This window comes from Megalobrama amblycephala, linkage group LG5 (genome assembly GCF_018812025.1).
Source record: "Megalobrama amblycephala isolate DHTTF-2021 linkage group LG5, ASM1881202v1, whole genome shotgun sequence".
NCBI classification, from domain to species: Eukaryota; Metazoa; Chordata; class Actinopteri; order Cypriniformes; family Xenocyprididae; genus Megalobrama; species Megalobrama amblycephala.
The window spans coordinates 18366943-18392661 of NC_063048.1; the positions used below are offsets into that span (position 1 = coordinate 18366943).

Here is a 25719-nt window from a genome sequence, read left to right on the forward strand (position 1 = left end):
AGCCAGATTTTGTGATCATATACAATGGTTTTTCTTTAATACAATCCAGTTGCCACCTACAAATCCTTGGTGTGGGAGAACTTTAAATAGCCTATAACTACTTATTAAATGTGGAAATTACTAAATTAAAATACATTTACAGCAACTTACAGCCCTAATAATGGTAATTGTTAATTAACAATATTTTTTTAATGACTTTTATTTTGACAGCTTTATTTTGAAGGTAAAAAGCGTGACCCGGAAATAGTCTATAACTTGCTTTCCCGTGTTGGAAGTGTTAGTAAAGCAAAAACACGTTTTATTTCTGTTGTGTTTTAATCGAAATAGGAAAAATGAACCGAAAAGATGATTATGATTCATATGAGATTGAAGAGCCAAGTGACGAGGAAAGAGCCGCAAGCAGGTACATAACAATGAACTCTTATGTGCACACATGTAAACAAACATATGTGAACTTCAATTGGATTATATAAAGAAAATACTATATGTTAGTAAAGCACATTGTTATTAGCATACGTGGTATTTAATCGAATAGCTATTTCCTTTTGAGTCGTATATTTTGTCAACATGGTTTTTAACAGAGATGAGATTGAGAGACAGATCAGTAATTCAGTGTTTTCTACTTGTTTTCTCAGTTCTGAGGATGAGCTGGATATTCTTCTCAACGGGACCCCGGATCAGAAGAAGAAGCTGATCAGAGAGTATCTGACGGGGGAGAGCGAGTCCTCCAGTGGAGATGAGTTTGAGAAGGAGATGGAGGCAGAGCTCAGCAGCACCATGAAGAGCCTGGAGTACAGCTGGACAGCTTCTTCAACGCAAGGTTTCACAAACACGCATGCATTTTGTAAATTAAATTCAACAATTACCACAGTAAATTAACTCAAATTTTATTTAAGTTGTAGGTCAAACATCTGGGTCCAGTGACAGCACTTCCACAGCAAACAAACCACCGATTCAGGAGTATGACAGTATTTACTTTGACTCAGACTCTGATGAAGATGACAAAGCTGGTAATGTGTTTTATTATTATTCACCTATTATACAATAAGAATAACCATTGTTAATATTACTTAATCATTAAGTTTTCAAATCACTAATTACAAAAGGTTTTATTGCAGAGGTTTTCAAAAATGGACACTATCAAAGTTACTAGATATTTTTCATTTCCTTTGTTACCTAAAATGAAAGACGTTCACTTCGGAACAATTTAAGTGTTAGTTCACCCAAATATTTATGCATGTGTAATTGTAATATTGTTTTACACAAATGTAGATTTATTAAGGTTGCTCCAAGTTTTGTGAAAGTTTTATTTAATTCCTTAAAACAGTTGAAAAAGAGGAATGCTTTAAAACTTATATGCCTTAAAAGCAGTGTTGGGCTCATTACTCAAATTTAATTTATTACTTGTTACTCCCTTCAAAAGTAGTATAATTACTTATTATTCCTGGCAACAGTAATTAGTTACACTACTAGTTATATAACTTTTCCTTCATGTCCCAAAGAAGTTTTAGTAATTGTGTATCTTCCCCATTAAATTCTTCTAAAATGTTACTAACAACATTTCTGCCTTAGCATTTGACCAAAATCCACATTAAATCACAGTCAGAAGTTACTACAAACACTCAATGGTAATTCATAGTGACTTTTAAGTAAAAGTATTGTATTAATCACATTAATTGTAATGCGTAGCTTGAAGCTAATTGTAACTATAATTTCTCTGTTACCCATATACGATTATATTTCATGATGTATTTTATCAAAATAAATCATATAAGTTTGTTAGAAAATGTTTTGTTTTCCAAAAAGATTTTTATTTATAGTAATATAATTTATATCGGGATCAGAGGAATGTGGGAGGGCAAGCCATGTAATGCCAGAGTAAAGTAATGACACAACTTACATAATGCCACAATTTACACAATGGTATTCAGATCATCTTTTCTCCTGACAAAATGAATGTAATGGCAATATTTCCATCCACTGAATGTAAGCTTTCCCATATTCCAAGCTTGCCTGCTGCACTGGTGACTTCATGTGCCTGTGTGAGTCGTGAAAATATTATGAAAATAAATCTAGGAATTATTGGGTTGTTGGATGTCAAATCAGTAGGGGTTAAGGCATCAAAAGTTACTAAGTAACAAGCTGTTTTATGGATGGTAGCTGTAATATTATTACTGAAATCTTATTAGTAATTACACTGATCAAAATTATAAAACGCAACACTTTTGTTTTTGCCCCCATTTTTCATGAGCTGAACTCAGAGATCTAAGACTTTTTCTATGTACACAAAAGGCCTGTTTCTCTCAAATATTGTTCACAAATCTGTCTAAATCTGTGTTAGTGAGCACTTCTCCTTTGCCGAGATAATCCATCCTCCTCACAGGTGTGGCATATCAAGATGCTGATTAGACAGCATGATTATTGCACAGGTGTGCCTTAGGCTGGCCACAATACAAGACCACTCTAAAATGTGCAGTTTTACTGTATTGGGGGGGGTCCGAAAACCAGTCAGTATCTGGTGTGACCACCATTTGCCTCACGCAGTGCAACACCTCTCCTTTGCATAGAGGTGATCAGGTTGTTGATTGTGGCCTGTGGAATGTTGGTCCACTCCTCTTCAATGGCTGTGCGAAGTTGCTGGATATTGGCAGGAACTGGAACACGCTGTCGTATACGCCGATCCAGAGCATCCCAAACATGCTCAAGGGGTGACATGTCCAGTGAGTATGCTGGCCATGCAAGAACTGGGATGTTTTCATCTTCCAGGAATTGTGTACAGATCCTTGCAACATGGGGCCGTGCATTATCATGCTGCAACATGAGGTGATGGTCGTGGATGAGTGGCACAACAGTGGGCCTCAGGATCTCGTCACGGTATCTCTGTGCATTCAAAATGCCATCAATAAAATGCACCTGTGTTCATTGTCCATAACATACACCTGTGTTCATTGTCCATAACATACACCTGCCCATACCATAACCCCACCGCCACCATGGGCCACTCGATCCACAACGTTGACATCAGCAAACCGCTCACCCACATGACGCCATACATGCTGTCTGCCATCTGCCCTGTACAGTGAAAACCGGGATTCATCCATGAAGAGAACACCTCTCCAAAGTGCCAGATGCCATCGAATGTGAGCATTTGCTTACTCAAGTCGGTTACGACGACTAACTGCAGTCAGGTCGAGACCCCGATGAGGACGACGAGCGTGCAGATGAGCTTCCCTGAGACCGTTTCTGACAGTTTGTGCAGAAATTCTTTGGTTATGCAAACCAATTGTTGCAGCAGCTGTCCGGGTGGCTGGTCTCAGATGATCTTGGAGGTGAAGATGCTGGATGTGGAGGTCCGGGGCTGGTGTGGTTACACGTGGTCTGCGGTTGAGGCCGGTTGGATGTACTGCCAAATTCTCTGAAACCCCTTTAGAGACGGCTTATGGTAGAGAAATGAACATTCAATTCACGGGCAACAGCTCTGCAAGCCAATTGCACGCTCCTTCAAAACTTGCGACATCTGTGGCATTGTGCTGTGTGATAAAACTGCACATTTTAGAGTGGCCTTTTATTGTGGCCAGCCTAAGGCACACCTGTGCAATCAGCATCTTGATATGCCACACCTGTGAGGAGAATGGATTATTAGGGGTGTTCGATTCCAGGTTTTTTGGAGTCAACTCCGACTCCCACTGTAGGAGTCGATTGGAATCGACTCCTTGACTCCAATTACTGTACATCAAAACAGGGTCATAAATAAGCCAAGATGGCAGTCCTTACACACTTAATTTATTTTTCCCCGACGTGAAGCCTTAAAATCCCCTCATTAAAACACGCGTTTAGCGAGACTTTCCAAATTAGTTCAATTTAGAGACTTGATGAGTAGATCAATGTTGCTAATTGCCGATACCTAATTTTACACAGAGAAATGTCACGAAAAACATCTGTGATCGAATATTATGTCCGAATTAAATAAACGAGAAAGCAGGGATTTTTAAATGAATTCATCTCATTATAATGGTCGGCGGATGGCGCTAAACGCACATGATCATTGTCTTAAAAGTGCTTGGACACGAGAGTTAAAGATACTAAAATTAATACAATACATAAAAAATGCATACGATAATGTACACTTATTAATGTGTTTATTGTTGATGTGAGTTTTGGAGTCGACTCCCCATCACTATGGATTATCTTGGTAAAGGAGAAGTGCTCACTAACACAGATTTAGACAGATTTGTGAACAATATTTGAGAGAAATAGGCCTTTTGTGTACATAGAAAAAGTCTTAGATCTTTGAGTTCAGCTCATGAAAAATGGGGGCAAAAAAAAGTGTTGCGTTTATAATATTGTTCAGTGTAGTTACACTACTAGTTACTGCAAAAAACTAGTTATTAGTAACTAGTTACTGCCCACCACTGCTTAAAAGTAATATAAGTATATAAAATTTAATTTATGCTGCTTGGATTTATTGTTTAACAATGATAAAGCCTGTTTGTTATTCAAAGAGGTTTAATAAATGGAATATGGTCTCCTGTAATAGGCAGCTCTCAGGGTCTAAGGAGAAAGCAGCGCTCTATACTCACAAATGACGAGCTGTTATACGACCCAGATGAGGATGATCGGGACCAGGCTTGGGTGGATGCAAAAAGAAAATCGTGAGTTTTACCTGCTAAAAATTGACAAATGTTTGTGATGTTCAAAGCTTATTTGCATTTTTGATACAGATACAGACATCAGAGACGGTTGCCCCCATCAGCAAACAGAAAAAACAAAGCCCAGGCTCTTCCAAGCAGTGATGCCGTGCTCAACTGTCCCGCCTGCATGACCACCCTGTGCCTGGACTGTCAGAGGTACGGCCACTTTCATTTCATATTGCACTGTGAGCATCTGTGAAGATTATTTTATATTATTTAACAACTATCACAGAGGAAACAATAAAAGACTTTTCAACCTGCAGGCATGAGAAATATCGGACACAATACAGAGCAATGTTTGTGATGAACTGCACTGTCAACAAAGAGGAAGTGCTGCGCTATAAAACCACCAATAAGAGAAAGGAGAAGCGGCACAGGAAGAAAGCCCGTCAGGAGTCCACGTCCTCATCAGCAGAGGCTGAAATGGAGTCAGATGCTGGTCTGACTGATGCACGTTTGGCAGGAATGAATGAAGAAGAGATTTATCACCCGGTCAAGTGCACAGAATGCTCCACTGAAGTGGCTGTGTATGATAAAGATGAGGTGTACCATTTCTTCAACACCCTAGCAAGTCACTGCTAAGGCCACATTTTCTGGACTGGATATCCCAAACCACAGGTTTTGTTTGGTTTGATGTAGTGCATCACCAGGCAACTTTACTGTAAAGTGATTATAGAAAAAGATATAATTTTTTTTCCAGGTAAAGAATGTGGTTAGACATGATTTTATTTATAGGGTTTTTACTTGATTTATATGTTGTAAATTGTAAACACTTCATGTAAATTACATTTCATATTTCCATAAAATATGTAATAGTTGTTCTATTCCTCCCTTTTATTAAGTTGTATTTTTATACACAGTAGAGGGCATGAAATTGGATCAAATTAAACAGAAGTTAAACATATGACTTGAATATGTTTTTAATCTTTTTACAATGCTGAAGAAGCATTTAGGTAAGCATTCAAATAAATGTTTTTATCTTGATTATATGGAATATTAAATTCCTAAAAATATGACGGCATCTTATATATATATATATATATATATATATATATATATAAAGTTATACTTTTTCACGGATCCGTGTTATCTCGCTCTCTTTTATGTGTGTATGGAGGCTTTTATTTTGTTGCTCTGTAAACTGCCAGCATTTTTTTTTCACCACACGACTTTTATTTTGTTACGATCTGGACCGGAAGGGAGCGGTGGGACCAATACGAGCTGAGTGAAAACATGGCGTTAGGAGATGCCTGGAAACAATTATCGTGGTTTTATTACCAATATTTGCTCGTAACAGCTCTGTACATGTTGGAGCCTTGGGAGAGAACCATCTTCAGTATCCTTTTTCTATAAAATATAGAGTTTTATATGTGTAATGGATAATTTCAGGAGAGCTCTTACCTCCACGCAAGGTATCAGGTTGTTTCCTTACTATTCAAGTGTGTCGTTACTTGCTTGTGTCGTACGATTAACTAATTCGTTGAAGGAACTACATTATTTTAATATTTCATAAAAAATATTTGATGTATATTCATTACCGACTAAATTCATCTGACTTTTCATACATATAATTTTCAAGAGGAATCATGTGTTTCATAAGCAGATGATAATTTACGATCAGCAGACTAACCCTTCTAGAGGAAGTTGTAAACGTACTTCTTGTGGGTGTGACGTTTAGCCATTAAATTACTGACATAACATGACCTGATTTTCAGGTCTCAATTCTGGGAACATGAGAGCTTAAGTTTACTGTAACCAGTTTCATTTGCTACGCCTTTTCTGTACTGAGAAATATGATTTAATGAGGTCGTGTGAGGAATGTCAGCTGACACTTATAGTTTGAGTGGTGTTAACTTTTAGTGTTATAATTGTATGAAATATCTAGCAAAACATAAGTACTAGTCAAAAGTTTGGACAACTTTTAACCACTTTTTTTCTCATCAAGCTTATATTTAAATGCTTAAGTCTTTGTTGACTAATATAAATTGTGCCTGTGTATTTAGAAAGCCCAATGGGTCATATGAAAAAGCAGGTAACATTTTGTAATTGTTTGTAATGTCATTGCTCCATTTTAAAGCAAATAACCTCTAGTATGTGTACTGTGAGGTGCTTTAGGTGCTAAATGCCAAACATATATTAACAAAAGTAACGTGAGTCTGCAGAATAGTTTCCTTAATAAGAACACCAGATTCTCTCCTGATCACAGTGGCAGCTATGGCCGTCTACACTGGTTATGTGTTCATGCCCCAGCACATAATGGCGATTTTACACTATTTTGAAGTGGTCCAATGACGTCATCTCCCGTCATCATCAGGATGCTCGCCACCTCCCCCTGGTGGCCGGAAAACGAACTGCTCTAGAACTGTTCACCACGATGTGATGATGGCTGTGATTGCTTCAAACAAGGACACTTGTGTGTGTTGAAGGAGACCACCATTGAGGAGTGTGTAATTATGTGTGTGTGGCCGTGTAGCCTCATATACGAGCACAGTCTGCAACTGCAAAAGCACACACTGCCCTGTCTATAAATGTACCCTTTTTATATATATATATGGAGACGTTTTTCTTTTTTTTTTTAAATAATGCTTTAGTTTTGTTTCATGGCAGTGGTTTGTTCAGATGATAACTATTTTTTCATATAAATGTGTATATTTAATTGTATACATATTTGTAAAGTTTTATAGAGATTTATTTTGGCTGACCTTAAATGTTTTGGTTTGCCATCGTGGACTGATGAATTATTGATACTGTCACCAACGGAAATCTATTTTTATCAGACCCTTGTGAGTCATGCGATAAATCATTACCTACACTGATGTATGATGTCATTGTTGACACTTTACAACTGGTCGCTCAGGTTATAAACCAGAGGAGGGGAGGGGGGGGGAAACGCTTAATAAACCCTTTCTTTAAAGGTGCTACAGAGGATGTTTTGTTTTATACATTTTTGCAATATTACTTGAAACTGTCTTTACTATCTGATAAAAGACTATTTATTAGGTGCACTGAAAGGAATAATAATAATATACATCATCTGTGCACGAGGTTGGGCCATAAAAACATAAGTCAATCGTTTGCGCGATCATCACATAAACGATTGGCCCTCTGGCTTGTCAATCACTGCTATGACATTCCTTGTGAGAGACGTACGTGCTCCAGTAACTTTCCACAGGCGCCGCATGCAGTGTTTTTGTCAGGAGTAACAACTGCAGATTATGAGTTACCTGCGGTGAGTCCGACATAATGAATCCATTAACACGACACAGCGAATGCCGGTGGTAAACACTCGTGTTCCAATACTCGTGCACGAGTTTTGGGAGGCGTTCCCTCTAAATGAGCTGTGAAGGAGGGGGTTGTTCTTACGCATGTGCTCATTTCAAAAAGTCACAGTCTTTGGTTTCTCAGTCGACGAAAAGATCCTCTGTAGCACCTTTAATTGACTTGGGACACTTATTCAGCATGTTTCAGAGTGAGAAAAAGTGTTTCGCTTTTTGCGGAATTTTAAATTTATTTTTCTGTTTTAAAAACTTACTAATTTGGATGTTCATTTTTTTTCTGTTATATCCAAAATTTTGATGCCTTTGACTGTAAATTTGTGTATATTTGATCAGTAGATGAACATTAACATGCTAATGCTGTCACTCGCAGCTACCATATTATCATACCTGTGAGGTCATTAGTTATGATATACAACACTTGAAATAGAAATTGTATTAAAAAATTGAGTCTTATAAATGAACATTATTTATTTTAACCGTTTCTGACTTATCAGCTGATCATCATAGTTTTGTAATAAAGAATTAACTCATATCAAAATGTTTGTTCCAGTTGTGCTTTAAATACTTTCCCAAACTAAAATATTTAATGAATATTTTTTGCTTTTACTAAGTGTTAAAGCAATGAAAGTTTTTCGAGAAACAGTATACACCATTAGGCATAACATTATAACCACTGACAGGTAAAGTCAATAACACTGATTATCTGGGTGGGTGGGATATATTAGGCAGCAAGTCAAAATTGTGTCCTCAAAGTTGGTGCGTTAGAAGCAGGAAAAATGGGCAAACGTAGGGATTTGAGCGAGTTTGACAAGGGCCAAATTGTGATGGCTAGACGACTGGGTCAGAGCATCTCCAAAACTGCAGGTCTTGTGGCGTGTTCCCAGTCTGCAGTGGTCAGAATCTATCAAAAGTGGTGCAAGGAAGGAACCGTGGTGAACTGGCAACAGGGTCATGGGCGGCCTAGACTCATTGATGCACGTGGGGAGCAAAGGCCCATGTGGTCCAATCCAACAGACGAGCTACTGTAGCTCAAATTGTTCAAGAAGTTCATTCTGGTTCTGATAGAAAGGTGTCAGAATACACAGTGCATCACATTTTATTGCGTTTGGGGCTGCATAGCCGCAGACCAGTCAGGGTGCCCATGCTGACCCCTGTTGATACGTACCACCTACCTACAGTGTTGGGGGTAACGCATTACAAGTAACTTGCGTTACGTAATCAGATTACTTTTTCAAGTAACTAGTAAAGTAACGCATTACTTTTTCAATTTACAACAAAATATCTAAGTTACTTTTTCAAATGAGTAACGCAAGTTACTTTTTCACATTTATTGACTGACATGTTGTCCCCATGTTGTGAGAAATAAAGTGCAGAGATATTGTGTGCGCTGTGTAAGCATGATGGTTATTGTAGTTCTAGACTAAATGTGAACATGCATTTACTCATCTCACTTGCACAAAAACATTCAGTATTCCTCAAAATGAATAAAAACAGTGAAATGCAATCTCAGAATTTTTGCAAACCTGTAATAATTCACTATATTAAATTACACAAATATACCTTATGTATTTAATCTCAATTATTAACCAATGTCTCTGCTGCTGACCTTCAATATATCTAATTCAGCCATACTAATAAGCAGAAATACTTTAGATTAGATTTAGAAATAAGAACTAGAACTTCCTTCTCCTGTATCCTATTCTTCTTAAATCCAGAACGGCAGCACATCTGAAAGGTTTGTTTGAGCTGCGCCCTCTACTGTACAGGTGTAAATATGCTTTTCCTTCAGCCTGAGGCTTATTCATTTCACTTTTGGTGTGAAAGGGCCTTTTTTGCCAAAAATAGAACTTTTTTGTTGTTATTAAAAAACAAACAAACAAGCAAGCCCAGCCCCGGTGAGAAAAAGTAACGCAAAAGAAAAGTAACGCATTACTTTTCATAAAAAGTAACGAAGTAACGTAATTAGTTACTTTTTTAGGGAGTAACGCAATATTGTAATGCATTACTTTTAAAAGTAACTTTCCCCAACACTGCCTACCTAAGCATTGTTGCAGACCATGTAGATCCTTTCATGGAAACGGTATTCCCTGGTGGCCAGCAGGTTAATGCACCCTGCCACAAAGCAAAAATGGTTGAGGAATGGTTTGAAGTGTTGACTTGGCCTTCAAATTCCCCAGATCTCAATCCAATCGAACATCTGTGGGATGTGCTGAACAAACAAGTCCGATCCATGGAGGAAACCTCGCAACTTACAGGACTTAAAGGATCTGCTGCTAACATCTTGGTGCCAAATACCACAGCACACCTTCAGGGGTCTAGAGGAGTCCATGCCTCGACAGGTCAGGGCTGTTTTGGCAGCAAAAGGGGGACCAACACAATATTAGGAAGGTGGTCATAATGTTATGCCTGATCGGTGTATTTACAAGGCCAATTGTAATAATGAATTAAAAAGTCTACTAAAAAAAAGCTCTGTCAATGTAATTTTTAAATGGCTATTACTATTGGCAAATATAAAAATTTCTTATGCCAAATGGTTGTTCCCATTTTCTCCAACTTGATACATGTATGCTTTAAATATTTTAAATATATTTATATATGAGCTGGTACAGCATGATCCAATGTGTGCATGTTTTGAGACTACGTGTCTCAACACGTCAAACCACATTTCAATAGGGGGATAACATTTATCAGTTGTGTAGAGTAGATATAGATATCTGTGTTCAGTACACATTACAGTATTTTTCTTTCATACAGTTTTTTTTTGTTTGTTTTCCTCACCAAGTTGATCTATATAGATCTTTGTCAAACAGGTGGAACTGAAGATATGGATGAATCAGTTTAGTTTACAGTCAGCTTTCACACAGCAACCAACGATATCATGTCCAGCTCCCAGTTTCATATCACTCGCATGAGCTCAAAATGAAAATAGCAGCTGGTTACACTTTAAACTACATGATGAGGGTGTTCTCACGTACGCCGCTGTGGGTTGTCTGGAGTTTGCACTCTATATGTACAGCAATGTCCTGCCAGAGTTGCAATTCTAAGAAAGTCTGTTGGGCAAGGCAGCGCTTCAGCTGTTTAGCAAAGTGTTGGTACATTCTCATCCATCCAAACAAATATGGCACTTTAACCTCTTAATGTTAAACACAAATCAGGAAACACATTGTTAGTCAGACTCAAACGGACATCAGGTGCTGGTTTGACTGCATGCTTTGTATTTTTACTGAAAACACACCATGCACATATTTTACCTAATGTATCCCAACTTACATGGAAAAACTATGGTGAACTGATGCATTTTGTAACATTTGAAAAAGTAGTTTACATCACAACAGCATATCATAGTCCATTGTGCAACATGTCAGTTCCCTCTGACCTTTCTCGCTGCTGAAACTAAAGCCAGCAGATAGATGTCATTTGGGTCAGTACGGACGTCACGTCTGTGATATGGCTTTAATTATTTCCGTGCTATTTTTAGCAAATCAACGTGCATTCTATGGTGTTTCAGGCCATTTCAAAGCCACAGCAAAAGATTTAACCCCTTGTGCTTTGCACAGTGAGGACTATATAAAAAAAGATGGTAACACTTTACAATAAGGTCTCATTTGTTCATGTATTAACTAACACGAACTAACAACGAACAATGCATTTGTTACAGTATTCATTAATCTTTGTTAATGTTAGTTAATACAAATCCTGCTGTTCATTGATTGTTCATGTTAGTTCACAGTACATTAACTAATGTTAACAAAATTACAACATTTGATTTTAATAATGTATTAGTAAATCTTAAAATAAGCATGGACTAAGATTAATAAATGCTGTAGAATTATTGTTAATTCTTAGTTTGTGTTAACAGAAGTAGTTAATGAAACCTTATTGTGAAGTGTTACCAAAAACGTTAACATTACTGTAAATGGAAGTGAAAGTAGACTTTCAGGTACAAAAATGATTTAACACAGTTGACATTTGATGAGAAACTAACTGACCAACTGGGGTGTGTGCATTTGAAGATGAATGACTTCTGGGAAATTTGTTTAGATATAAGCAGGGTTATTATAGTTCACTAAAACTAAAAAACAAACAAAACAACAACAAAAAATTTGTTTCTTGAAACAAAATTACTTTTAACTGAAATAAAATAAAATATACCTAAACTTACCATACTCGTTTAGTTTAACTTGATGTAATAAAATACATAAAACTAAAACTGAAATAAAAAATAATAAAAACTATATAGACATAACAAAAAATGACAAAAACAACATTTCTAAAACTTCAACTAAAATGAATATGAAAATTGAAAACATAAAAATAAAAACTGTTTCAAAATATTCATAAAAACTATAATAGTGTCTCAAAGATAGGCTACTAAAATAATATTTAAAGAAGAAATATTAAGATTCTGCACTATTTCGATCAAATAATTTGTCACTGATCGTATGAACTGTACAGAAGGTCAAATTTTCTTAATAATAATAATAATAATAAAAACATTATTATTAAATAAATTGTTTTTATTATTATTATAACAGCATTTTAATGGCTGAATGACACTCATTGACACTAATGAATTTACAGTAATGATTGTTATTGACATTCACATTTAGGCTATGCTTTTTGCCCCTATAATATAAGATGTAATTGTATTTCGTCAGTAAACATCTTTTCTGCCCAGGCTTGTGTGAGCTCTAAATAAGGCTTTGACACATGTGATGGTGTTCACGTAGCTCAGTCTCTCCCCTCTCATCTGACATCAAGAGCGCGCTCTGCACTTCTGCTGCACTGGACTCAATGGCAGAAAAGCAAGAAAACCAAGGAAATCAGGCGGCTGAACAGATCCCTGAAGACCAAACGATCAGAATAGATCGTCAAGGGCAGAAACAGCAGCAAAGATGTCCAGATGAAACCCGTGGACGCATGGAGCTGCCCAGAGAGCTCAGGAACCCCCGCAGTAACCGGGCAAAATCTAATGATCGCAAGCGCATGCACACACACAAACTAGTCTTGCAATACATAGTTCCGTGCATGAACTCCTACGGTTTGTGTATAGTTGATAATTTTCTAGGGGTCAAAATCGGAGAGCGCGTTCTGCAGGAGGTGAGGCGCATTCATCAGAGTGGCAATATGCAGGATGGACAGTTAGTGAGCCAAAAACTGGACAAAAGCAAAGCTATACGAGGGGACAAGATTGCATGGGTCGATGGCACCGAAAGCAGCTGCCTAAACATTGGCTATCTGCTGACCCGAATGGACAAAGTCATCACGTGCGCGGACGGCAGACTGGACAAGTTCAAAATCAGAGGGAGGCATAAGGTGAGTGAGTTACTCGTGCTCTTTAACCTCACCGAATAGCACTTGAAGTGCCTTAAGCATCCTAAAACTCTGTAGGCCTATATACTTTGGAAGTATAAGTCGCATGCTTTAATTTGCAATTGCAACACAACCGATTTGGCATATAAGACAATCAAGTGTTGTAATGCAAAGTTTGGAAGTTGATCGAGAGAGAGAAGCAGGTGCAAGTTGTTTTTATGTATGCGTTTTCATTTTATAGTTTATAAAAAGCACATAAAGAGGTCACTGAAGAGCTTTGTTCTCATGCGCTTGATGAAAAACGCCCCCTTCATATTTTTTTGAGATTTGTGCGCGTACATGCGGCTGTTCGGCTCCTCAATGGCGGTCAGACTCAGGCATGACCATAAAATGAGCTCATTATAGCCATCTTATGATGGTCTAATCACGCGGTCGTTGAGATAAAAGCAATGCTAACTATTTTACATTAATTTAATCTTTTTTCTTCACGATTTTTTTTTTTTTTTTTTGCCATGTAAAACATACACGAGATCAGTCGCGTGTGCCTTGTGTGGCCTGACTCTGCTTGGCACTACAGACGGGTAAATCAGCACAGTAGGGCTGAACTCATAGAAATACAACACGACGGTAGGATGGCATCCTGCTTCATACAGGATTCTTAAATGGGCGGGGCTTAGACCAAATACTGAAACATACAAAATAAACATAACTAATGATAAAATACGTTACATTTTTTAATATAAAATTTCTTGTTTTTGTATTTATTCTGATATATTTGTTGCTATAGTATTATTTGTTTTATTTTTAATTTGCATAGTTTTTTTTTTTTTTTACATTTATTTAGTTTTACATTTAGTTTTTAAACATTTACATTTATTATTTTTTTTTTTTAAAAAACGACTTACAATAGAGTCATAAGATATTCGTCACAGAGCCCTATATTAATAGTAGCCTACAGTAAAGTACAGTGCCAGATTGAAAGCTAGATTATGAATATTCTACAGTAGAGGTGAAGTGCAAAGTCGAGGAATAAATTGTGTGTCGTTTAAGGTTTTATTTATTTATTTATTTATTCATTTCTGCAATCATTTTGTAACTTTATCTAACATTTAGGCATATTTATCTCTAATATAGGCTAATATTGGGGGATGTTACTTTATCCTTATTGGTTGATCGTCACAGAATGTGTAGTTTTAAAGGTGCCCTAGAATTAAAAATTGAATTTACTTTGGCATAGTTGAAGAGTTCAGTACATGGAAATGACATACAGTGAATCTCAAACACCATTGTTTCCTCCTTATATAAATCTCATTTGTTAAAAGACCTCCGAAGAACAGGCGAATCTCAACATAACACCGACTGTTACGTAACAGTTGGGATCATTAATATGTACGTCCCCAATATTTGCATATGCCAGCCCATGTTCAAGGCATTACACAAGGGCAGGACGTCTGGATCTGTGCACAGCTGAATATTCAGACTAGGTAAGCAAGCAAGGACAATAGTGAAAAATGGCAGATGGAGCGATAATAACTGACATGATCCATGATATCATGATATTTTTAGTGATATTTGTAAATTGTCTTTCTAAATGTTTCGTTAACATGTTGCTAATGTACTGTTAAATTCTGTTAAATTTCTTACTGTATTCATGGAGACAAGACTGTCGTTATTTTCATTTTTTAAACGCTTGCAGTCTGTATAATGCATAAACACAACTTCATTCTTTATAAATCTCTCCAACAGTGTGTAATGTTAGCTTTAGCCACGGAGCATACTATCAAACTCATTCAGAATCAAATGTAAACATCCAAATAAACACCATACTTACACGATTAGACATGCTGCATGACGAACACTTTGTAAAGATCCATTTTGAGGGTTATATTAGCTGTGTGAACTTTGTTTATGCTCTTTAAGGCAAGCACGAGCTCCGGGGGTGGGGAGCACGAGAATTTAAAGGGTCTATTTAATGATGCCCCAAAAAAGGCAGTTAAAAAAATAAATTAAAAAAAAACATCTATGGGGTATTTTGAGCTGAAACTTCACAGACACATTCAGGGGACACCTTAGACTTATATTACATCTTTTAAAAAGATGTTCTACGGCACCTTTAACAACTGACCATGTATTTACAATTCAATAGATAAAGTTTCTCAGTGTCATTGTTCATATTTAAATTATCTTCCAGAGTACTGCTGAAGTAACACGTAGGCGGTGTTATCACGTGATATCCCTTCCTCTTATCAGCGCTGTTCAGGATGGTTTCATTAGGACTCATTTTATAGCAATTTCAGTGAAAGATTTTCATTTGTATGTCAGGTTCCAATCTATGAAATTGCCATTTTTTTTAAAAATATTATACTTTAAAGTAAACAAAAGTACTCATATAAGACAAAAATATCCTGATGTTTGAACGCGACTGAATGGCGGATTCGGCGCTCTGAGCCGTCGAGCGCCCCCTGAAGAAAGATATCTGTAGTGTCGTAGTAAACATGTATTGTCCAGCCCAATTTAAAGCGAACTGAATGGGGTTTTCGTTTGAATACCCGCCCACTGAAGCGCGACACACATTCTGCACGTTCCACATGCGCTACAGGTGCGCTGCGCTCTGATCCTCTCGCGCTCATGGACCGATTATAAGAGCAGATCAGAGCCCACCGACAGCCCCTGTCTACTGCATGTGGCATCATTTATCCGTCTTTTGAAGGACGAGGCTGTGTTAGATATCACTTTAAAAAAACTTTAGCTGATTTGAATGCACCAAGCTCAGGATAAAATGCCATTTCTTCAGCTTGCACTGGACTCGCAGTTGGAGACTTTGGCTGTCAAGCAGGTAGTGCCAGCTCTGTTGGACCGAGGCTTCTTTTACGTGGATAATTTTCTGGGGGACATCGCGGGACATATGGTTTTGGGTCAGGTCAAACGCATGCATTACTGTGGGATTCTCAACGACGGGCAGCTGGCCAGGCGAAGCAGTGGAGTTTGCAGGACAAACATCAGAGGGGATAAAATAACATGGGTTAACGGGACCGAGAGGGGCACGGAGGCTATCAATTTCTTATTAACACTCATAGACAAACTCATTTCTCTGTGTGTGGGTCAACTGGGCAAAAGCATTCATGCAAGGTCAAAGGTAAGCGTTAAGTGCTTTTAAACTAAGAATGTGTCCGCTGAAAATGTTTCATATGTATTTGATTGATATAATTGATTACATACACTTATAGTAACTTTCATTAATAACACTAACAATTCTTATATGATAAACTTATTTTCAATTAGAAATGTTATGAAAATTTGATTCATATTTAAATGTACAACATGAGCATACTTATATGAATTACATAACTGATATGTAACACACATAGTAGCCTAACTTTCCTTTAAACATTAATTTATATTCACATAGTTAGACATGTATTTAAATTATGATTCAAAGATGTGTATATTCATTAATATTTAAAAATATAATAAGCTTCCTTAAAAGTAAATAAGTAATGTACAGACAATTAATATACATTAAAATAGTTAGAAATTGGTTTAGGAATGTACATGAAGTACCAATCATTAAAATGTCTGCTATGACTTTAAAATTACATTAATTTAGCAAATAATATTAGACTGAAATAAATGTCATACCATTATTTGGTTAATTTATTTATATATATATATATATATATATATATATATATATATATATATATATATATATATATATATATATATATATATATATATACACACACACACACTACCATTCAAAAGTTTGGGGTCGGCAAGTTCTCTTTAAAAGAAATATTATTACAATTTTAAAAAACTCAATTTTCTATGTTTATATATTGTAATATGTGATGTCAAAGCTGAATTTTCAGCATCATTACTCCAGTCTTCAGTGTCACATGATATGCTGATTTGCTGTTCAAGAATAATTTCTTAAATAATTTCTTTTGAAACAGATTTTTTGTAACATTGTAAAAGTCTTTACTGTCACCTTGAACAATAAAAATGAAGTATTCATTTCTTAAAAAACCAAAAAAACTGACCACCAACTTTTGAACGGTAGTGTGTGCACAAGCATAAATTGTGATTATTACAACTTGTTGATTAATTAAGTGTTTTTAATTATTTTGACATAGGTTGTTTGTTCATCTGGGTGAATACAGGTTCTGATTCATTAGTTTCTGTCTTTGTTTAGCTCTTTGTCTACAGTAGAGTGCTTTTGGCACACACTGCCTTCACTGTGCTTGGTAATGAATGGCAAAGATAGGCTTTCAGTTTGTGTTGTTGTGAACAGTACGTGACTTCTCTCACTGGTGTTCGCTGAACTACAAGAGGCCCCGAATGAAGCAACAGGATGTTTAAGAGCCACTTTTCAGCTGTGGATACAAGAGGTTTACTTGCTCAAAAGTAGTTCTAAAAGAAATAGAGAATTTTCTGTTTTTAATTCCTCGCTTCTCCTCATTTGTAAGTCTGAATGAAAATATTACGCAGAAATAACATTAACTAACTATCTATGAGCAATACATTTGTTACAGTATTTATTAATCTTTAAAGTTACTTCACATTAGCTCAGGTCCAATATACAGTATAATAATAAACAGTTCAGAGTTCATGTTTACAAATGACACCTCATTGTAAAGTGGTACCTAAAATGCTTTAAACAGGGTTAGTGCAATTACTCTCCTTTAGTAAGAGGAAATAGAATATTAATATTTCTCAAATGAGTGTTTTGAAATGGTTTCATATTGACTGAGCATGTGGGCGTCAATGGTGCTGAATCAGAGCTCTGGATTGTGTATGGTAGTTGTACGTTGCAGCTGAAGTCTGTTTAGTGCTGTAGGCTCACGCTCAACACGTAGCACTGTCATTAAACCCTCAGCGCATTGGCTGCTGGCCAAGCTTGCTCTCTTTACCCATGTATACACACACACTCTGGTGCACGCACACACTTCCTCCTACTCTCTTTGCTGCTACATATTTATATTTTGCTATGACGGCAAACTTGCGTGTGCACTCTTATTGTGGGAACATGATCATGATAAAGACTTGTCTGCAGAAATGTAAACATGGGCACTGGTGACTGCTGCCCCCATTGTGTATGTATTTGTGAGGGCTAACCATTTTGCATTCATAAATAATCATTCCAAGATGGAGCAGATGTTATATTAAAGCATCAGCTTTTGATAATTTACCATGTAAAGGCTGGCCCACTCTAAAAGATATTTAAAATCTTAACAGATTTTCAAAATGTGAGAGAAAACAAACATGACAATTAAACAATCATTGATTTAACAATTTTGTTCCTGTAGTGTGCGGAGTGCCGCGATGTGACTCAAACGACAGCAACACTAACAGATTCTATTTACAACTGACTGTAAACTCAGTCAAATGTGACTTTAGGTAAAACAAACATGGCGGACGACGGGCAAGAAGAAACAAAGTCCCTTTAAGACAAATCATTTCGCTCAGCGGCCATCTTTGAAACGCCTCCCGTTTCAAATTCTCTAAAGCTGTTCGCCAAGCTTTCGATTATATTTCATATTTGAAATCACCAATGAAATCTGACAACAACTGTATCATAAATTCTGTTTCTAAATGCTCAAATCATGACAAAAAATGGTATTTTTCAGGCTGGATCAAGCTAATGCGCATGCGCAGTCCTAAGTGCGTGTCTCTATAGGAAGCGCGCGTCTGACTGTTTCTATAGGAACCGGAGCTTCTAATGGTCGCTGCAGTGACGCGATGACTTTAACAATCGGCGATTGGCTCTTATTTAGAAGGCGGGACTCATTCAAAACAATACGAGTGACCCATCTTGTGTTATTCTATAGTCTTTGGAAGAAATGGCGATAATAGCAAAGACTATAGAAAGACAATTCACTCCTATTAGTAATGAATGGGAGAAACTAAACCCAATAAGGTGGAATCGCCAATTGGTAAATTCATTTCAAACAATAAAATCTGACATGAACTGCCCCATAAATGTTGTTTCTTATGCTCAATTAGCGTTAAAGTTTATTTTTCAGGCTAGACAAGCCAATGCGCATGTGTGGACCTAAGTGTGGGTCTCAGGTTTCTATGGGAACCGGAGCTTCTAACTGTCACTGCAGTGACTGTTATCTTCTTCTGCTGCAGGGCATATTTTGAGTTTCTGCGCAAGAGCGCCCTCTGGCTTTCAGATTGAGAAGCATTTACTACTGATCACAGAACCGTACAGCTCTGACAAGCCACGCATTAAATAATCGCAGCCTTTGCCATATCGCGTGCGATTTTATTGCGATAAATCGTGCAGCCCTACTTTGGTGCATCTCAATCAGCTCCCTAGTTCAGTAGTCAGGGCACTGATAAAGATGCCATTTTAATGACTATCTTAATCGCAAAATCCTTGCAATGCACTGGAAGTTCACTCTCTAAAAATTCCTACAATGCACCACAGAAAAGGGGAGCATCATTGATGCTCACTATGCTACCTTACTGGAAATTACTTCACATTTCTGAAGCACAAAACATAAAACGCACAAGTCAACTCAATAGCTCTATAAAGACAATTGTTAGAAAAGTTTTTTTTCTTAAATTACATTTCAGCATAAACACACATTGCTAGACAGGTAGTGTACACATTTAGTTAACATTTTATAATTAATGTTGAGCTAAAATATAAGGATATGTAACAGAACAACGTTACAATGTTTCTACACAGCATAACAAATAAAAAAAGGAAAAAGCTTTGGATGAAGTCGTGATATGCTTCCGTTTTCCGTCAGCTCGCTTCCTGATTGGATATTGTTTCGTTCCATGTGAGAGTGCATTGCGTTCGCATTTGTCCTCGGGGTCCCCCCCCCCCCACACACAACAGGATTTCTGATCGTAAATATTCAACACGTTTGGCCGCCTACGTTATTCCGAGCAGATTAAGTGACTCTTAATACACATCACACTACAAGAAAATCTGATAAGATAATCTGTAGAACCATCAAGATAATCGGGACTTTACCTAGGATTGTCGGAATGGGAGAATTGGGCCCAAAATCAGGCTGATTATCTTGTAGTGTGTGGGTGCCTTAAGTTCATCTCTCAAAAAACAGCCCATCTAGTCCAAAAATATGCACCAAGTTTAATTTAATAGTGTTTTTCTTTTAAACTAAACATATGTTGTTTAGACTTTCATGAAAACTACATCGATTTATATTTGTGATTGGTATATTATTATGTTTACAAGATAATATTGTTTAAACTTTAGAAACCATTTCGCTCTTAGAAGAAAAAGGTTCTATATAGAACCTCAACGGGTTCTGTCACTTAGTTCATATGGATTTAGTTTTAATGAATTATTTTTAATTCATTTCCAATTTTAATTAAATTGTATGAATTAAGCAGCTCGTAAACATACTTTATCACTCGATTAAATTTAAAAGTCCATGGCCTTTTGTTATACTTCCCGTTTTGTTTTTTGTCCGCCATCTTTGTAGGCCTTTTGTAGTTTTTCATGTTGATTGTCTCCCCCAGCTGTGTGTTGTTACCTTGTTGTCTTGTTAAGATTGTTATATGTAACATGTGTATATAGCCCAGTGTTGCCTAGTCCCCGGTTTTCCCGCAGAATTGGGCTACTTTTAGACTATTGCCACAGGTTGTTTTTTTAGACCATGGATTTTGAATAGCAATTGGGCTGGGTTTGATACACAAACTTGGCAACTCAACAAAATATTTTAATGACCTGATTAATTAATTGTTAGCATATTTACCTAGAAATAGGCTTGGCTGGGATTTGTTGTAATGTACAACTGTCTATCAAGCTTAGTTTGATCTGTCTTCTTTTTCAGGCAATGGTGGCTTGTTATCCAGGAAATGGAGCAGGATACGTGAAACATGTAGATAACCCTAATGCAGATGGCCGCTGCGTCACCTGTATTTACTATCTAAATAAAAACTGGAATGCCAAGGTATACATTTAGTTGTCATGTTTTTTAAAAAAAATACGATGTAATTTTCAAAATATTTATTGGATGATGATGATGATGATGATGATGATGATGATGATGATAATTAATCAAATGTCACTGTATGTTATTAGGAGCATGGGGGATTGCTAAGGATCTTTCCTGAAGGGAAATCTTACGTAGCTGACATCGAGCCTTTGTTTGATCGACTTCTGCTTTTCTGGTCAGATCGTAGGAACCCTCATGAAGTTCAACCGTCATATGCTACAAGGTTAGTGCATGTGCTAGCTTTCATGTTATAGAACTATTTCAAGATGATTTCGGCATCATGCTTAAGTGTCTATTTTGTTTCACAGGTATGCAATCACTGTGTGGTACTTTGATTCAGAGGAAAGAGCTGAAGCAAAAAGAAAATTTAGAGATCTGACAGGTTGGTTCAGCTAAAATCATCAGTATCGGTGGTGTTTTTTTTGTTTTTTTTTGAAGTCTGATTCTAAATATCTAATTGTTTAAACTTTTGTATTTCAGCCACCTCACAGAAAGATTCATCATCTTAACGTATAAATACACTGGCCTGTCTCCTCTGGGAGGATTTCTTGCGTCTATCATCTTATTTCTTAGCTTTTTTTTTTTTTTTCCTATTTTTGAATTGCTTATTGTACTAATGGTACCTCTCCCTCCAATTTGTATATGTGATTTACTTTGTTTGAATCTGGTCCTTACAATCGGTGAAGAGACTATTGAATAACACGCTGCTAATGTAAAGACAATTTTGTGAAAAAAAAAAAAAAAAGTGATAATCTTAATATCGATTAATGTACTATTAGATGTTTATTTTAATTAAATTGTTCTTTAAAAAACCTTTTGAAAGCTATTTAAAAAAAAAAAACAACAAATTAATAGATGAGATAAGAAATATAACACTAGTTGTTGTTTGTTTTAGAAATGGCAACAAGCATTATAAATGTTTCTTTTCATGCTTGTCCCTTTTTATATGCTGTTATTTGCTGTTATGTTTTTGGCACATATTTTATTGTTCTTTGCTTAATGAGCACCTCAACAGAAAGAGAATTTGAAACTTGTTATTTGTCTTGAAGTTGTGTATGTACAGATGCTTTATTGCTTTTGAATGACAGTTTGATGTTGAATGAGACTTTTAAATTAGAGATGTTTATAAAAGTCATTCTGTGTTCACAAAAAGGTTTTTTGAAAAGCACTTGGTCATGATATTTTTGTCCAATCCTAGTGTGGCTTAGTGTTTGAGAGAATTTAATCAGCTTGCATGCAGGTCAGCAATGCTGCTCAGCCACATCCTTGGATCAATATTTGACCGTTGTTTAATAAAATTTACAGCTTTATAAAATGTTTCTTTAATAAAAGTTGTTCTGGAAAATAAACTCAATGTGTGAAGAGTTTGTTAATGTAGCTACTGTACACAAATTGAGACTTTCAACTATTTGAAATGGTAAAATTAAACAATATGAAATTGTATAACATTTTGTTCCGATAATAAAGTTTTTTCTTTGGCCATAATTTAAATGGGTGTCGCTGTGTTGTTGTTGCTACCATAGACAAAATTACAGGGTGTCGTTTGTAAAATAAATTGTGTAATAATAACTGGTCAAATTCTGTTGGATTTAGCTACAAAAACAGATAAATTTTGCAATATTTACCTAATTAAGCTTTATGCAATTAAATTACTTAAAATACATAAAATATCAAAGTTAAATCTAAGTGTTTTATGTAAATCTAAACCTTCTATTTAAATCTAAATGTGTTAATTCTAAATATAAATGTGAATCCTCTCTATATATTTTATATATGCTCAACAATCTCACTTAACATTTAGATTTAGATATAGCCCTAAATCTAAATGTTGAGCTAAACATTTAAACTTTAGTTTACAGAACATGCAAATTCATGCTTGACGACAAACCAGCGATACTGCGAAGGCAGAGTACCCCAGTGATGACGTGTTTTTGTCGGCCAACCCGGAAGTTAGCGGCGCACGGGTTCCCTCGATTGAAAGCCTATGCATTTTTCCCATAGACTTTTGGAAAATCGCAGAAAATAAGCTCTGTGTTTAACAAAGGGTTATGACACTTACACATTTTGTCTATCAAGATAATCTTTACAAGTTAACACAACATTTATAGATTTTGAAGCCTAAATAAAGTCGTCAGATATAAAAGGCTAACAGTAGGCTATAAACGGACTATGGTCGCGGATCAACGTTGTCACCACCAATCTTCCTCAAACTGTATTTAAAAAACAACTTTATTTATAAACATGCTTGCTGATTATGATCTGTGCTGTTATGAATACTTATCCACTTTTTCATGAGAAATGCTGTCCAAATGTCCCGTTTTTAATGATGACGTCTAAAGTCCCCGCCAAAGGAAGTAGTCCCTTTTAGCAATTTGTTAGCAACCGCCGATTTTAAGACACAGTAAAAGTTTAAAAAATCACAAGTGGGTTATAACTGGTGTGTTTTATGTCATAGATCAAAACGTGAAAGTATTTAGAGGCTTTGTTAACCACAGACCTTATTTCAAGCGATTTAGCAAAAACCCATTCAAAAAACCCATAGACTTTACGGCGTTGGAACCGGAAGTCCTAAAATGCTAACTCGCTTCGGGGTTTTGCCTACAAAAATGCGTCATCCCTGACATCAAATTTTCATTTTTGGGAGAACTATTGCTTTAAAGGGCTTCAGAGAAGCTGGACCATCACCTTCGACATCTGGGGCGACTTCAACTCCAATCCGACCAGTCAGTGTTTTTTTTAAGAATGTACAAGTTATATTATTTATTGTTAAAGTCAGTTTTTTTTCTTGTGATGGAAATCTGCATAATCCAGTTGCATCGTACTATGCATTGCAATCCATAAACTTTTTTTGAGGATGGTTAAATTTATCAATATTTAAACAAATCTAATTGAACAACGAATCTTAAACTGGCGGGACAAATGTGTTGGTGCACCCTTCCCCCCACCCTTCCGAAATGTATTTTTAAAAAGAACTTACTGGTCGGATTGGAGTTGATGTCGAAGGTGACGGTCCAGGTTCTCTAAAGCCCTTTAAAGGGGTCATATAATAGTACATGCACTTTTACAAGTTGCTTGTACTGAAATGTGTGTTGGAAGTGCCTGTAAACAACCATCCTATAATGATAAAAATCCATCCAGTGTTTTTTTTAAATCTCCTTATATGTTTTCCACTGTCTCAAATCGAGCTGTCTGACCATGTGACGTCACACAGTCGGACGCCCCTCCCACGACTGTTAATTGACAGCAGCGTTTAAACACAGACCCGCCCTGAGCGAGCTGTCATCATAGTCCGCCATTGTTGATACGCTGGAGCAGAATGGCATCTAAGCGATTGTGGTGTTCTGTTCTTGGGTGTAATAACAAACACCGCAGTCATTTTGATGTTCCTAAATCCAAACCGCTGAAGACGCAGTGGCTGAGTTTTGTTTTCAAAGGGAATATTCCCCCCGATCAACGTCAATGCTTTCATGTTTGCGCGAATCATTTCTCACCAGACTGCTTTATAAACGAGGGTCAGTATAAAGCAGGTTTTGCTAAGAAGCTGCTCCTGAAAAAAGGATCGGTACCAACTTTCTTGTTCCTGCTGTACCTCCAGAAGAAGTGAGTGTAACATTTTATTAACTTTAGCCTACATTTAACGCAAAAAAGTTTTTCATGACCATTAGCTGTAACATCAATCTGTCAATGAACTAACGTATACATCAGTAAACACATAGCATTCTTATCTCACTTCGCTAAGATAGATCAAAGTGACATTACGTTAACCAACCATTCAGAAACGTCCTGTTCGAGCCTTAATTGTCAAACTTTGTCGGGGCCATCATCTTGTTCCGGGTCCGACTCCGGTTCAAATTTATACGGTTGCACAGATGTGTCCTCAGAGACTCCCGCTGCCATTCTTTCTCCAAAATATAACCTCAGCTGTTGTCAAGGCAACACTCCACGTGTGTTGTGTCAAAACGCCCCACAGAACAGAGGGGCGGGGTGAGCAAAGCTCATTATCATTTAAAGACACACACATGTATATATATAAGTGGCGAGCAGTGACTTTTTTTAACCAGGTATGCTGGGTGGAGCGTCATGTAAAAAAATGTGGCCGATGCAGTTACGTTTGAATGGGTTTATAGCTAATATGCGAGACGCTCGCATTCTCAGTGTTAGTTTACTCATTTGCTTGCTCATGACAAATAGCAACACAGTGAAAAGTATTTCTAATATGTTGAACCTTTTATTGAGAGTAGCCTATATTTACCTGTTGAGACGTGCCTTCACAAGCACCTGTAAGAGCTTTTGTGATGTTTGAGCCGACGGAGGCGCGACATGCGAAAGGTGCTTTTGCAAAATATGCTGTATTTTTGTAATCCGCTAGGTGCCGCTAGTGTCACACAAACTACATACTTCACCTTTAAACACATCAGTTTAGGACACAGATCTAAACCAGAGACTGATCTA

The 25719-nt window shown here is 36.7% G+C and overlaps 3 protein-coding genes across 5 annotated transcripts; all 3 read left to right on the plus strand.

Annotated features, from left to right (window-relative positions):
- Positions 1–207: 207 nt before the first annotated feature.
- Positions 208–5595, plus strand: LOC125268632 (e2f-associated phosphoprotein). Of its 2 annotated transcripts, none has more exons than XM_048190974.1 (6): positions 208–403; positions 636–820; positions 903–1010; positions 4538–4652; positions 4722–4847; positions 4955–5595. In XM_048190974.1, the coding sequence occupies exons 1-6, from the start codon at positions 333–335 to the stop codon at positions 5271–5273; spliced, it is 924 nt and encodes a 307-aa protein (XP_048046931.1). In that variant the 5' UTR covers positions 208–332; the 3' UTR covers positions 5274–5595. The 2 variants fall into 2 exon arrangements, with proteins under 2 accessions (XP_048046931.1, XP_048046930.1); XM_048190973.1 differs by having other exon boundaries at positions 209–403; positions 897–1010.
- A 269-nt stretch (positions 5596–5864) lies between these two features.
- On the plus strand, positions 5865–7609 carry sptssa (serine palmitoyltransferase, small subunit A). Its single transcript, XM_048190975.1, has 2 exons — positions 5865–6027; positions 6880–7609. The coding sequence occupies exons 1-2, from the start codon at positions 5925–5927 to the stop codon at positions 6981–6983; spliced, it is 207 nt and encodes a 68-aa protein (XP_048046932.1). The 5' UTR covers positions 5865–5924; the 3' UTR covers positions 6984–7609.
- Positions 7610–12665: 5056 nt separating this feature from the next.
- Positions 12666–22616, plus strand: egln3 (egl-9 family hypoxia-inducible factor 3). 2 transcript variants are annotated; one of them, XM_048190976.1, is made up of 5 exons: positions 12666–13285; positions 21103–21222; positions 21354–21490; positions 21576–21649; positions 21748–22616. In XM_048190976.1, the coding sequence occupies exons 1-5, from the start codon at positions 12764–12766 to the stop codon at positions 21774–21776; spliced, it is 882 nt and encodes a 293-aa protein (XP_048046933.1). In that variant the 5' UTR covers positions 12666–12763; the 3' UTR covers positions 21777–22616. The 2 variants fall into 2 exon arrangements, with proteins under 2 accessions (XP_048046933.1, XP_048046934.1); XM_048190977.1 differs by lacking the exon at positions 12666–13285 and adding an exon at positions 15339–16418.
- The last annotated feature ends 3103 nt before the right edge of the window (positions 22617–25719 follow it).

Bases quoted from the DNA above. Each gene is read 5' to 3' on its own strand.
- egln3 (XM_048190976.1), top strand. From the start codon at position 12,764: ATGGCAGAAAAGCAAGAAAACCAAGGAAATCAGGCGGCTGAACAGATC. The intron at 13,286-21,102 runs GTGAGTGAGTTA...CTTCTTTTTCAG, and splicing joins AAATCAGAGGGAGGCATAAG to GCAATGGTGGCTTGTTATCC. The intron at 21,223-21,353 runs GTATACATTTAG...GTATGTTATTAG, and splicing joins ATAAAAACTGGAATGCCAAG to GAGCATGGGGGATTGCTAAG.
- sptssa (XM_048190975.1), top strand. From the start codon at position 5,925: ATGGCGTTAGGAGATGCCTGGAAACAATTATCGTGGTTTTATTACCAA. The intron at 6,028-6,879 runs GTATCCTTTTTC...TAAGAACACCAG, and splicing joins TTGGGAGAGAACCATCTTCA to ATTCTCTCCTGATCACAGTG.
- LOC125268632 (XM_048190973.1), top strand. From the start codon at position 333: ATGAACCGAAAAGATGATTATGATTCATATGAGATTGAAGAGCCAAGT. The intron at 821-896 runs GTTTCACAAACA...ATTTTATTTAAG, and splicing joins GACAGCTTCTTCAACGCAAG to TTGTAGGTCAAACATCTGGG. The intron at 4,653-4,721 runs GTGAGTTTTACC...TTTTTGATACAG, and splicing joins GTGGATGCAAAAAGAAAATC to ATACAGACATCAGAGACGGT.